This window comes from Hemiscyllium ocellatum, chromosome 3, assembly GCF_020745735.1.
Source record: "Hemiscyllium ocellatum isolate sHemOce1 chromosome 3, sHemOce1.pat.X.cur, whole genome shotgun sequence".
NCBI lineage: Eukaryota > Metazoa > Chordata > Chondrichthyes > Orectolobiformes > Hemiscylliidae > Hemiscyllium > Hemiscyllium ocellatum.
This window is the reverse complement of record NC_083403.1, coordinates 92,168,117-92,180,776: the sequence shown is the minus strand read 5'-3', so window position 1 is coordinate 92,180,776 and position 12,660 is coordinate 92,168,117. Positions and strand designations below refer to the sequence as shown.

At 43.2% G+C, this 12,660-nt stretch overlaps 1 protein-coding gene across 4 annotated transcripts in view; it reads left to right on the top strand.

The window, feature by feature from the left end:
• Nucleotides 1-335: 335 nt before the first annotated feature.
• The window catches only part of smap1 (small ArfGAP 1), a 229,355-nt gene continuing 217,030 nt past the window's right edge, over nucleotides 336-12,660 (top strand). Inside the window, exons 1-2 of one of the 4 annotated variants that reach the window (XM_060851902.1) lie at nucleotides 965-1,014; nucleotides 9,924-10,115. Coding sequence is in view for 3 of the 4 variants with exons in the window: in XM_060851879.1 (XP_060707862.1) it covers nucleotides 897-1,014 (118 nt within the window). In the remaining variant the exon portion in view is untranslated. Of the gene's footprint in view, nucleotides 440-501; nucleotides 1,015-9,923; nucleotides 10,116-12,660 lie in introns of those variants that run through there. The other 3 variants (XM_060851895.1, XM_060851879.1, XM_060851887.1) reach the window with 3 other exon arrangements.

The following is a 12,660-nucleotide window of genomic DNA, read 5'->3' as shown; positions in this document are numbered from 1 at the left end:
TTCTCCCCACCCCACCCCCCTCTCATTTATCTCTCTACCCTACCTCTATTCCTGATGAAGGGCTTTTACCCGATACGTCGATTTTACTGCTCCTCGGACACTGCCTGACCTGCTCTGCTTTTCCAGCACCACTCTGATCTAAACCCATAATAATATTGTTGTCTAGTGTACTGGATTTGGTACTTCTTTCCGAGTAACATTGTTCAATACCCCTTCTCTTGCAGCTGCTAGCCCAGCGAATGATGTCGTAATTCGTTACGTCATCCTCCGGGTTTACGTACTTGCGCTTCCCCTCTGCGGCAAGATACATTCCCGAGGAGGTAAATCGTCCCGGAACTCCCGGTCTTGGCGAGAAGCCGGCTTCCCTTCCTACTATCAGCAAAATTTAACTAGAAACGCCTGAATCGTTGTTTTCCTTGAAAACGGACACGAATGAAGGGTCTGAGTAATAATATTGTTTGACATCTACTTGTCATCATCCGTTTTCTTGAGATAATTTTGCCGGTTGAGGTGTCGATATCGCACGAACGGAAACAGGGTGGCTCTGAGCGCACTGTTACCGAGTGAGGCGGTCTCACCCCGACTACTTCCGGTCGGCGGCGGCCATATTGGGGAAACACAAGACAGCTGGGTATATGAGAGGCAAAGGAAGGCAGTGAGTGAGTGAGAGACACAGACAGGAGGGAAGGAAGGATTGGGGCGGGGCAAGGAGAGGGCAAGAGAGTGTGTAGAGGAGTGGGGTAAAGAGAGACAGACACACACTAAATCAGTGAGGGAGGAGAAGACAGACAGATACTCCATATTCAAGAGCTGTCCCGGGGGACGGGAGTTCCAACCCCGAGCCCGGTAGGGAGAGGTTGAGCAGACCCCACAGAAAAGGAACTGGAACCGGTACCATGAGCACTCGCTCGGAACGGGAGAAATCCCAGAAGCAGAACGAACAGCATCAGGCTATTCTGTCCAAACTGCTCCGGGAGGAGGACAATAAGTACTGCGCCGATTGCGAGGCTAAAGGTACGGGATTGCATGGCGAGAAATGGGGATGGGGTTGTTGGGACCGGCCCCGTCGATTCGCGATTCTATCTGAAGGGCACTGGTGAGCCTACTCGCGCTCCAGTCACTGTCGCATCTTGGCTGGGTTGGGGTCTTAGTTAAAACCTGTGACTTGGAGACTTTGCATTTCACTCGTCCCCGCTAACCCTGCATCCCCGTCATAATATCACCTAAGGATTCTGCATGTTCTGGGTTAGCATCAACGACGACTACTGCAAATAACATTGAGAAGTCGCCAGTGAAGCTGGTAAAATCTTTAGCGCGGTTTACTCGAGGGGGAGTGAGAATATTTGAGCCGTCATTGGATGTATAGAGGTGCGTAATGCTCTGCATGTTACATGCGCTCTCGGACTCTTAGTGCGGTATTGGTAGTAGTACCCAAGACCGAAATCCATTCTAAATGTGCCTGATAAATTATGTGAAACAATTGAGACTTGCTGTGTATGTCGGTCTATGCGGTTAATCTTGCAAGTTTAGTTATGGGCTTGAAATTGTACACTTAATATGGTTAGAATTTCTGTTACCGGTACTATGAAAATGTTGAATTCTTGCTAAAAGTAATTGAGTATCAACTTTTTAATTAGAGATATTTCCTTCCCCTTTGAAATGATTCTTTTTATACCTAGTGGATTCTGTGTTCTGCTGTGGATATATCCTGAGTTGACTTGGTTTTGGCTCATGGGCTGAGTGTTTTTACCTCATCTAAAATTGACTGCAGATTCTGGATTAGTGGTACTGGTAGAGCACAGCAGTTCAGGCAGCATCCGAGGAGCAGTAAAATTGACGTTTCGGGCAAAATCCCTTCATCAGGAATAAAGGCAGAGAGCCTGAAGGATGGAGAGATAAGCTAGAGGAGGGTGGGGGTGGGGAGAAAGTAGCATAGAGTACAATGGGTGAGTGGGGGAGGGGATGAAGGTGATAGGTCAAGGAGGAGGGTGGAGCGGATAGGTGGAAAAGAAGATGGACATGTCATGGGGACAGTGCTGAGCTGGAAGTTTGGAACTGGGGTGAGGTAGGGGAAGGGGAAATGAGGAAATTGTTAAAGTCCACATTGCCCTGGGGTTGAAGTGTTCTGAGGAGGAAGATGAGGCGTTCTTCCTCCAGGCGTCTGGTGGTGAGGGAGCCGTGGTGAAGGAGGCCCAGGACCTCCATGTCCTCGGCAGAGTGGGAGGGGGAGTTGAAATTATTTGCAAAGTAATCTGAAGGGACATGTATTACATTCCTGACTAGGAGAAAGAATCCTGTTTTAGCTGTTGAATTTATTTATGCTTTGAATTTATAAAGTTAATCCAAATAGATTAAGTACATATTTATTACAAGTGCCCTTTGTGAAAAGTGATTGAATGTGTAATATATTACATTCTTGCAGTAAATACCTGTCGCTTGATTTTATAGGCAATTTTCATTGTATGTTGATATACATACAGTATTGACAGTGATGTTTGAAAGTTTCATTGAGTGAATTTTGATTACCATAAGTTGTGGGTTTCTTAAAAGGAAAGTCATAGTTGTCCAATATTCCTTGTGCTAATCTGTGCTCTTGCTGTGTATATGTGAAAGTAAACCTATTACAGCTGTGCACACTTCATGTCAAGCATTATAGTTGAGAGATTTCTAAAATGGCCATAACCCCACAAAGGTACTGTTGGTGGTAACTACTTCACGTGTTTTGCTCTGAGGGTTTTCAAGGAATACAGGTATTGGGAATGGCAACAAATGCTGACATGTCAGCAATTAATAAAGTAAGCTGTAGCCAGGTTTTGGAGGGGGGGGGGGAAGATTTTGTTTTTCTTTTCATTCACTCATGGTACATGGATGTCACTGGCTAGCCAGCATTTTTGTACCTGTCGCTGGTTGTCCTTGAGAACGTGGAGGTGTGCTTTTTGTGCATTGAAGGTAGACATATGTACCCTGACAGAGGAAATTCTAGGATTTTGTCACAGTGACTGTGAAAGAATGGTAATTATTTCCAAGTCAGGATGGTATGTGGCTTGGTGAGGAGCTTGCAGATAGTGGTTTTCCCAAGTATCTGCTGCCCTCCTTCTGGCTGGAAGTGGCTTTGAGTTTGGAAGGTGCTCTTTTAGTCTTCGGTGAATTTCTGCAGTGCATCTTGTAGACAGTACGCACTGCTGCTACTGAGCGTTTGTGGTGGAGGAAATGGAAGCCTGTGGATGTAATGCCAGTGACTAGGTAAGACTGATGTATTAAAATAAACGCAGTTTAAGTTAAAAAGCCTAATGGACAAGGCAGATGAACTCTGGCACAGTTGGGAATATAGGACTGGGAAATCATAGCAATTACAGAGATGTAACTCAGGGATGGACAATACAGGTAAATTTGTGTCCCAGGGTATAGATGCTATAGAAAGGGGGCTAAGAGAGGAGGAGAATGGCATTTTTGATTTGGGAAGACATTATGACTGTACGTAGGATATTCCTGGCAAAATGTCCAGGGAATTTATTTGGGTAGAACTGAGAAATAAAGGGATGATCAGCTTATTGAGATTGTACTGTAGATCCCCCCCATAGTCAACAGGAAGTTGAGAAACAGATTTGTGAGTAGATCTCAGTTTTCTGTGAGAATAATAGTGTGGTAATGGTAGGGGATTACAATTTCCCAACCATAGACTGGGACTGCTGTAGTGTTAAGGCTTTGAATGTGGAGGAATTTGTGTGCACAAGAAAATATTATGATTCACTATGTGGATGCACCTACTAGAGAAGGTGCAAAACTTGGCCTTCTTTTGGGAAACATGGCTGGGCAAATGACTGAGGTGTCAGTGAGGGAGCACTTTGGGACCAGTGACTATAAGACAGGTGGCATGGTGGCACAGTGGTTAGCACTGCTGCCTCACAGTGCCAGGGACCTGGGTTCAATTCCCACCTCAGGCGACTGACTGTGTGGAGTTTGCGCGTTCTCCCCGTGTCTGCGTGGGTTTCCTCCGGGTGCTCCGGTTTCCTCCCACAGTCCAAAGATGTGCGGGTCAGGTGAATTGGCCATGCTAAATTGACCATAGTGTTAGGTAAGGGGTATATGTAGGGGTATGGGTGGGTTGCGTTTCGGCGGGTCGGTGTGGATTGGTTGGGCCGAAGGGCCTGTTTCCACACTAAGTAATCTAATCTAATCTAATCTAAAAGTAATCTAATCTAATATAATTCTATCAGTTTCAAAATAGTGATGGAAAAGGATAGCCCAGATCTAAAAGTTGAAGTTCTAAATTGGAGGAAGACCAATTTTGGCAGTATCAGGCAAGAATTTTCAAAAGTTGAATGGGGACCGATCTTCACAAATAAAGAGATGGCTGGAAATGGGAACTGTTTAAAAATGAGTGTCCAGAGACAGCATGTTCCTGTTAGGATGAAGGGTAGGTGTAGGGAATGCTGAATGACGAGAAATTGAGGTTTTGCTCAAGAAAAAGAAGGAAGCATATGTCAGGTATAGAGAGTAGGGATTGAGTGAATCCTAGAAGACTAGAAAGGCAATAGAAGTATACTTAAGTGGGAAATTAGGAGGGTAAAAAGAGGAAATGAGAGGTTTGGCAAATATGCTTGAGGAAAGGCCAAAGGGATTCTACAAATGCATTCAGGACAAGAGAGAGGACACACTTTCCTCATTCCTGAAGAAGGGCTCATGCCCGAAACGTCAACTCTCCTTCTCCTTGGATGCTGTCTGACCTGCTGCGCTTTTCCAGCAACACATTTTCAGCAAGAGAGAGAATAGGCCACCGTAAAGTTCAGCAAGGCTGTCTATGTGTGGAACTGCAGTAGATGGGGGAGATATTAAATGAGTAATTAGCATCAGTATTTACAGTTGAGAAAGACATGGAAGATATAGAATGTGGGGAGAATAGATGGTGACATCTTGAAAAATCTCTATATTAGAGGAGGAGGTGCTGGATGTCTTAAAATGCGTAAAGCTGGATAAATACCCAGGACCAGATAAGCTGTACTGTAAAACTTTATGGGATGCTAGTGTTGGGTTTATTTTTCTTGAGATTCTTACACCCTTGATGCCGCTGCAATACACCAACTTCAATGAACAGCCAAAATTTATTAAGCAAGTACAGGCCTTTGTAGGATCACTTACAACATTCTTTGCAATACATGCATAGTGTCAAGCAAAGATCTCTGAACAAAGGGGCCAGTTCTTTCTTTATACAAGATTTGACAACACAGTCAGTAATTCGCACAAGTCAACCCCCAGCCACTCCGCCATAGTCAGATGCCAACCAAAAACAATGGTGTGATTTGGGTTATTCCTGGAAGCAGCGTGTGATTTGGGTTGTCACATCCTGCCTGCAAAACAGAAAAACACACCTCTCAGGACATCCAATTTCTTGCATATCAGTGGAACAAATTAACCTTTCAACGTCTCATTCCCTCCTTATCATTCCATGATAACCAACTAAAAGGCTCTACCAGCTTATTCATAAACATCTGACAGCAAGTTATTGACACACAACATACAATAGTTATAACAACAAAAATTACTAACCCATGTAGTAGATAGGATCTTCCCACGTGGAAAACACGTTCACCAGTATAGTTCTTAAATCCACAGTCCTTAGTGACCACTCAACCACCAAGTTGCGTGGAAACAAGCCAATTATCCAATATCGCCTTCAGTAAACTCCAACCGGAAAACAAAGTCCAATCTGTCCTTGCCCATCACTCCACAGAGAAATCTGAATCCTTGGATAAGGCATGTTAAATACTTAAAGCTGACGAGACTTCCATCCTTGTGGAGCTGCTTCAGATGGAGGATACCAGTGCATCTGTGTGGAGCAGCAGCAGCAGGTTAGGTGAACGCAGCATTCTTCTTCTGTTGTGGTTCTGTTTGCCGAGCTGGAAGTTTTTTCTGCAAACGTTTCGTTCCCTGGCTAGGGAACATCATCAGTGCTATTGGAGCCTCCTGTGAAGCGCTGCTTTGATGTTTCTTCCGGTATTTATAGTGGTTTGTTCTTGCCGCTTCCGGGTGTCAGTTTCAGCTGTAGTAGTTTGTATGTGGGGTCCAGGTCGATGTGTCTGTTGATGGATGTTCTTGCCGTTTCCGGGTGTCAGTTTCAGCTGTAGTGGTTTGTATATGGGGTCCAGGTCTATGTGTCTGTTAATGGAGTTTGTGGATGAATGCCATGCCTCTAGGAATTCCCTGGCTGTTCTCTGTCTGGCTTGTCCTATGATGGTAGTGTTTTCCCAGTCAAATTCATGTTCCTGGTTGTCTGAGTGTATGGCTACTAGGGATAGCTGGTCGTGTCATTTTGTGGCTAGCTGATGTTCATGGATGCGGATTGTTAGCTGTCTTCCTGTTTGTCCTATATAGTGTTTTGTGCAGTCCTTGCATGGTATTTTGTAGACTACGTTGGTTTGGCTCGTGCTGGCTATTGGGTCCTTTGTTCTAGTGAGTTGTTGTCCGAGTGTGGAAGTTGGCTTGTGTGCTGTTATGAGTCCTAAGGGTCGCAGTAGTCTTAACCATACTTAAACTACTGGACCTGTGCCTCACCACACACCTTACATTCAACAATCAGATATACGAACAAATCAACGGAACACCCATGGGATCACCAATCTCGGGACTCATAGCAGAGGCAGTTATGCAAAGGTTAGAACATACAGCCATACCACAACTCCAACCCAAACTCTGGATCAGATACGTCGATGACACCTTTGTAATCATCAAAAACACAGAAATAGAAAAAACACACCGAATCATCAACACCACACTCTCAGGAATACGATTCACGAGAGAAGAGGAAAAGGAAAGCCAACTCCCATTCCTAGACGTGTTAGTAGAGAGAACACCCAACGGAGAATTCACCACAAGGGTACACAGGAAACCAACACACACAGACCAAGTCCTAAACTATGAAAGTAACCACCCCAACACACACAAACGAAGCTGCATCAGGACACTATTCAAAAGAGCCACAACACATTGCAGTACACCAGAACTGCGAAAAGAGGAAGAGGGACACCTATACAAGGTATTCGCCAAAAACGGATACCCGCGCAACTTTATCACCAGATGCCTAAGAGAGACCACGGAACGAGGACATGCCACAACCAAAAGGACTAGCCACACTACCATACGTCAGGAGCGTCTCAGAACTGACAGCCAGACTACTGCGACCCTTAGGACTCATAACAGCACACAAGCCAACTTCCACACTCGGACAACAACTCACTAGAACAAAGGACCCAATAGCCAGCACGAGCCAAACCAACGTAGTTTACAAAATACCATGCAAGGACTGCACAAAACACTATATAGGACAAACAGGAGGACAGCTAACAATCCGCATCCATGAACATCAGCTAGCCACAAAACGACACGACCAGCTATCCCTAGTAGCCATACACTCAGACAACCAGGAACATGAATTTGACTGGGAAAACACTACCATCATAGGACAAGCCAGACAGAGAACAGCCAGGGAATTCCTAGAGGCATGGCATTCATCCACAAACTCCATTAACAGACACATCGACCTGGACCCCACATACAAACTACTACAGCTGAAACTGACACCCGGAAGCGGCAAGAACAAACCACTATAAATACCGGAAGAAACATCAAAGCAGCTCCTCACAGGAGGCTCCAATAGCACTGATGATGTTCCCTAGCCAGGGAACGAAACGTTTGCAGAAAAAACTTCCAGCTCGGCGAACAGAACCACAACAACGGACACCCGAGCTACAAATCTTCAACCAGACTTTAAATTCTTCTTCTGCTCTGGTGTCAAACGTAACGAAGCCAACTGGCTGTGTTGATGTTGGCTTGATCAGTGAACTTTTATATCCCTTAAATGATTGAAAGAGATGGTAAAGCTCACGTGATTTGATATCCATCAGAAGGTCACTGACAAAAAGCATATGGACCTCCTTTTCATGAGTTAGGTTCTTCCCTTTTCATGCTCGTGACTAGGGAGCTGATTGAATCTGTTGGATCGGGTTTTGGAGGGGTAGGTGGCGGTCCAATGAGTGCTTTACCTGTGAATCAGAAACTCTAGAGAAGATGTTAGTTGCTGGAAGTATCCTTGCATTTCCTGTCATTCCTTCCTTGCAAAAGTGGGTAACAGTATGAAGATAGTCACACATTTAACAATACTTAATTGTGTCTGCCTATTTCAACATTCTCAGTTGTCTTGAAGTCTGTTACTATTTATGTCATTATTAAGTTTTATACAATCCATAAACTTTGAAATTGTACTACCTATACAATTCAGTCACTTATAAACAACATTCAGTGGTCCTAAAATCAAATACTCAGGACCCTATTCAGATTATTCAAAAGGTATTTTCCTTTAGCAAATTAATACTTGGCTAATGTGAAAGCTGTCATGAAAAGTATTTCAAAAATCTGGAACAAGCAAGAAAACAACAAAATGTTTCCTGTGCTTTGAAAAGGCAATTTCAGTTCAGATTTAAATGCCAAATAGTCGTGGGATACAAATACAGAATATATTAAAATATGTTTTCCAAATGAAAACTGTATAATTTCTGTTTAAAGCAAGCAATAACCCGCTGCCACACATACATACTAAATCTAACTTCAGAAATAGTTCAAAGGCCTGACATTAATGACAAAAAGGTCCTAATTTTTAAGTTTCATGATCAGTGTTTTTAATTAGAACATGTGATTGTTGACAAACTAACATTGTAAATTTAACTTCCCAAATAAAAGTTGGGATTACATTAGTTACAGACCAGTAACTGTGGAACTTTGCTAGAGATCAACATTCTTTGAATTTGCAATGTGAAGGGGGCCAATGAAGTCAATTAACGATAATTGACTGAACTGAAACAGCTCAGCCTCCAGTTCCAATATTCTAAAATCCTAAGAAAACATAAAACTCAAAATGCACGTTTCTTTTTGTCAACATTCTGCATTTTTAAAAAAGCAGCGAAGATATTTGAATATAATACACTCCTCTCATCTGGCTAAAGCATGACTATTGAGACAATTTTCTTTTGAAAAAGGCATTGTAGAATTTTAAACAAATCAGCGGCTCAAGGCCCCCGATTAATTTGTTTCAATGTTACATGTTCGATAATTTTAAAAAGGACCTAATATTGCATAATATTTAATGTAAAAACAAAATCTGCCCTATTACATAGCCTACAAAAAATGTTAAATTGATATCTTTATTAAAATAGGGTGAGACAGTTACATATAAGGATTTTGGGTTTCACCTCTATACTCCCTGCTAAATAAAGCCAGTTCCTTGTAATTACAAATATTCTTGCAATTCGCTCCTTATTCCCTGAATAAAGACAAAATTCTGTTGTATCATTCTTGGGTTTTAAAAAAAATGCCCAAAGTTTCTAGCATGGCCTTCTCTTGCATTTTTCAACAGCTTCAACCCTTGCAAGTTTGACTGGTGTTATTAGCATCTTCAAATTAGGACCATCTACAGTGAGCGCAGACAACTGAAGCTTAAACTAGCAAAGAGATATCGCTTAATATTTCGGTAACAAATCTGGGTCTTGATTGACCCATTATGTCATAATCAACAACCTTTTCCATGTGAATTTCCGATCTGCTGTCGGATATCAATAGTTTATTGTTTAAGCTACAATAACAAAGCTCATCAAGAGTCCTGACTAGACTTATGCAAATAAGACTGTTGCATTTAAAACCTGTAATAGGAATGTTTGTCGCATTTTTAAAACCTCAACTTCCTAACTTTACCTTTTCTATTTTCTAGTCCTCAGTCTCCACGCCCACTTCAGGGTTGTGACTTTCACACGGGGGATTTCCCTTTTTAACGACTAGCCTAAGGCAGGGTGATTGAGACAGACACAGTAGTTGTCTGATGCACTACGCCCTGAACCGTCAAACCTCACTATTAGAGCACTCTGTCTGAATTCCAGGTGGTCTCTCATCTCCCTTTCCAGCGAACTTAGGATTCTGAGGACTCAAACTTCCCTTTCCAGGTGGACTCTAACCTCCTGTTCCAAGAACTTATGGTTCTGAAAGCAGCCTCGTTGGTGTGCAAGTGCATACGTTACCTCAGAAGTAATCTGTCATTACGGAGTCTCGATGGAAGAAGGGTCGACTGAATGGTAGGTTAAGGAGAGAGATCAAGGTAAATATTACCTCGTGCGTCTCTCTCAACTTTATACAAGATTTGACAACACAGTCAGTAATTCGCACAAGTCAACCCCCAGCCACTCCGCCGTAGTCAGATGCCAATCAAAAACAATGTAGTGTGATTTGGGTTATTCCTGGAAGCAGCGTGTGATTTGGGTTGTCACATCCTGCCTGCAAAACACCTCTCAGGACATCCAATTTCTTACATAGCGGAACAAATTAACCTTTCAGATGATCACTTACTCAGTCCATCTAGAAGCTCCATGTATTTTGGAATCCCACTGCTGCCGCCAAGAGACCTAAGGGGCAACATTTTCATGCAGAAGGTAGTACATGTATGGAATGAGCTGCCAGAGGAAATGGAGCCTCGTACCTTTTAAAATGTTGCAATTGTATCTGAATGAGTATATGAATAGGAAGGGTTTGGAGGGACATGGGCTGGGTGCTGACAGGTGGGACTAGTCCGGGTTGGGATATCTGGTCGGCATGGGTGGATTGGACCAAAGGCTGTACATCTCTATGACTCTAAATGTTGGGTTCTTTTTCTTGAGATTCTTGCACACTTGATGCAACTGCAATACGCCAACTTCTGTGAACAGCCAAAATTTATTAAGCAAATGTTAAACCTTTTCATAATGCGTATGAAGCATGCCAAGCAAATCTGTCTGAACAAAGGGACCAGTTCTTCCTTTTATACAAGATTTTACGTTATAATCAGTAATGCACACAAGATAACCCCAGCCACTGCCCCATAGTCATATGCCACCCAAAAAACAAAGTGATTGATTAAGTTTTTCCTAACACAGTGTGAGATTAGGTTATTCATAAAATAGCACTTAGAGAATGATTAGATTGTTGCAAAACAGAAACCCCAACCCCACTCCCCCTCGCTGGCATCCAATTTCTTACGTGTCGGCAGAACAAATTAACCCTTTAACATCTCAGGGAAGCCATTGCTGGGCCATTTTGCTGAGATATTTGTATCATTGATAGGCGCAAGTGAAGTGCTGGAAGACTGGAGACTGAATAGTGATACCACTATCTAAGAAAAATGTCAGAAAGACCAGAGAAATATAGTCTGGTGAGTCTGACATCAGTGGTGGGCATGTTGTTGGAGGGAATCCTGAGGGACAGGATTTCCATGTATTTGGAAAGATAAGAACTGTTTAGGGATAGTTAACATTGCTTTGTGTGTGGGAAGTCATGTTTCACATGATTTGTGGTCTTGAAGTAATAAAGAGGATTGGAATGGGAAGAATGGTCTAACTATATTTCAGTAAGGCATTTGACTGGTTACTAAGTTTAGATCACATGGAATATAAGGCGAACTAGCCATTTGGATACAGAGCTGGCTCTAAGGTAGAAGAGAGGGTGGTGGTGGAGGGTTGCTTTTCAGTCTGGAGGCTCGTGACCAGTGGTTTGCAACAGGGGCTTGTGCTGGGTCCACTGCTTTTTGTCATTAATATAAATGATTTGGATGTGAACACAGGACGTGTGGTTAGTAAGTTTGCAAATGACAGCAAAGACATTTACCTCAGGATACACCAGGATCTTAATCAGACAGGCCAGTAGGCCAAGGGAGTGGCAAATGGAGTTTACTGAGGTGAAAGTGAAGGGCTGCATTTTGAAAAGGCACATCAGGGCAGGACTTAATTGTAGAATTCCTACAGTGTGGATACAGGCAATTTGGCCCAGCAAGTCCACGCTGATCCATTCCATAAGACCATAAGACATAGGAGTGGAAGTAAAGCCATTCGGCCCATCGAGTCCACTCTGCCATTCAATCATGGCTGATGGGCATTTCAACTCCACTTACCAGCATTCTCCCCGTAGCCCTTAATTCCTCGTGACATCAAGAATCTATCAATCTCTGCCTTGAAGACACTTAGCGTCCCGGCCTCCACTGCACTCTGCGGCAAAGAATTCCACAGGCCCACCACTCTCTGGCTGAAGAAATGTCTCTGCATTTCTGTTCTGAATTGACCCCCTCTAATTCTAAGGCTGTGTCCACGGGTCCTAGTCTCCTCGCCTAACGGAAACAATTTCCTAGCATCCACCCTTTCCAAGCCATGTATTATCTTGTAAGTTTCTATTAAGTTTCCCCTCAATCTTCTAAACTCCAATGAATACAATCCCAGGATCCTCAGCCGTTCCTCGTATGTTAGACCAACCATTCCAGGGATCATTCATGTGAATCTCCGCTGGACACGTTCCAGTGCCAGTATCACCTTCCTGAGGTGTGGGGATCGAAACTGGACACAGTACACCAAATGGGGCCTAACCAGAGCTTTATAAACTCTCAGTAGCACAACAGTGCTTTTATATTCCAACCCTCTTGAGATAAATGACAACATTGCATTCGCTTTTTTAATCACGGACTCAACCTGCATGTTTACCTTCCGAGAATCCTCGACTAGCACTCCCAGATCCCTTTGTACGTTGGCTTTACGAATTTTCCCACCGTTTAGAAAGTAGTCTATGCTTTTATTCTTTTTGCCAAAGTGCAAGACCTTGTAT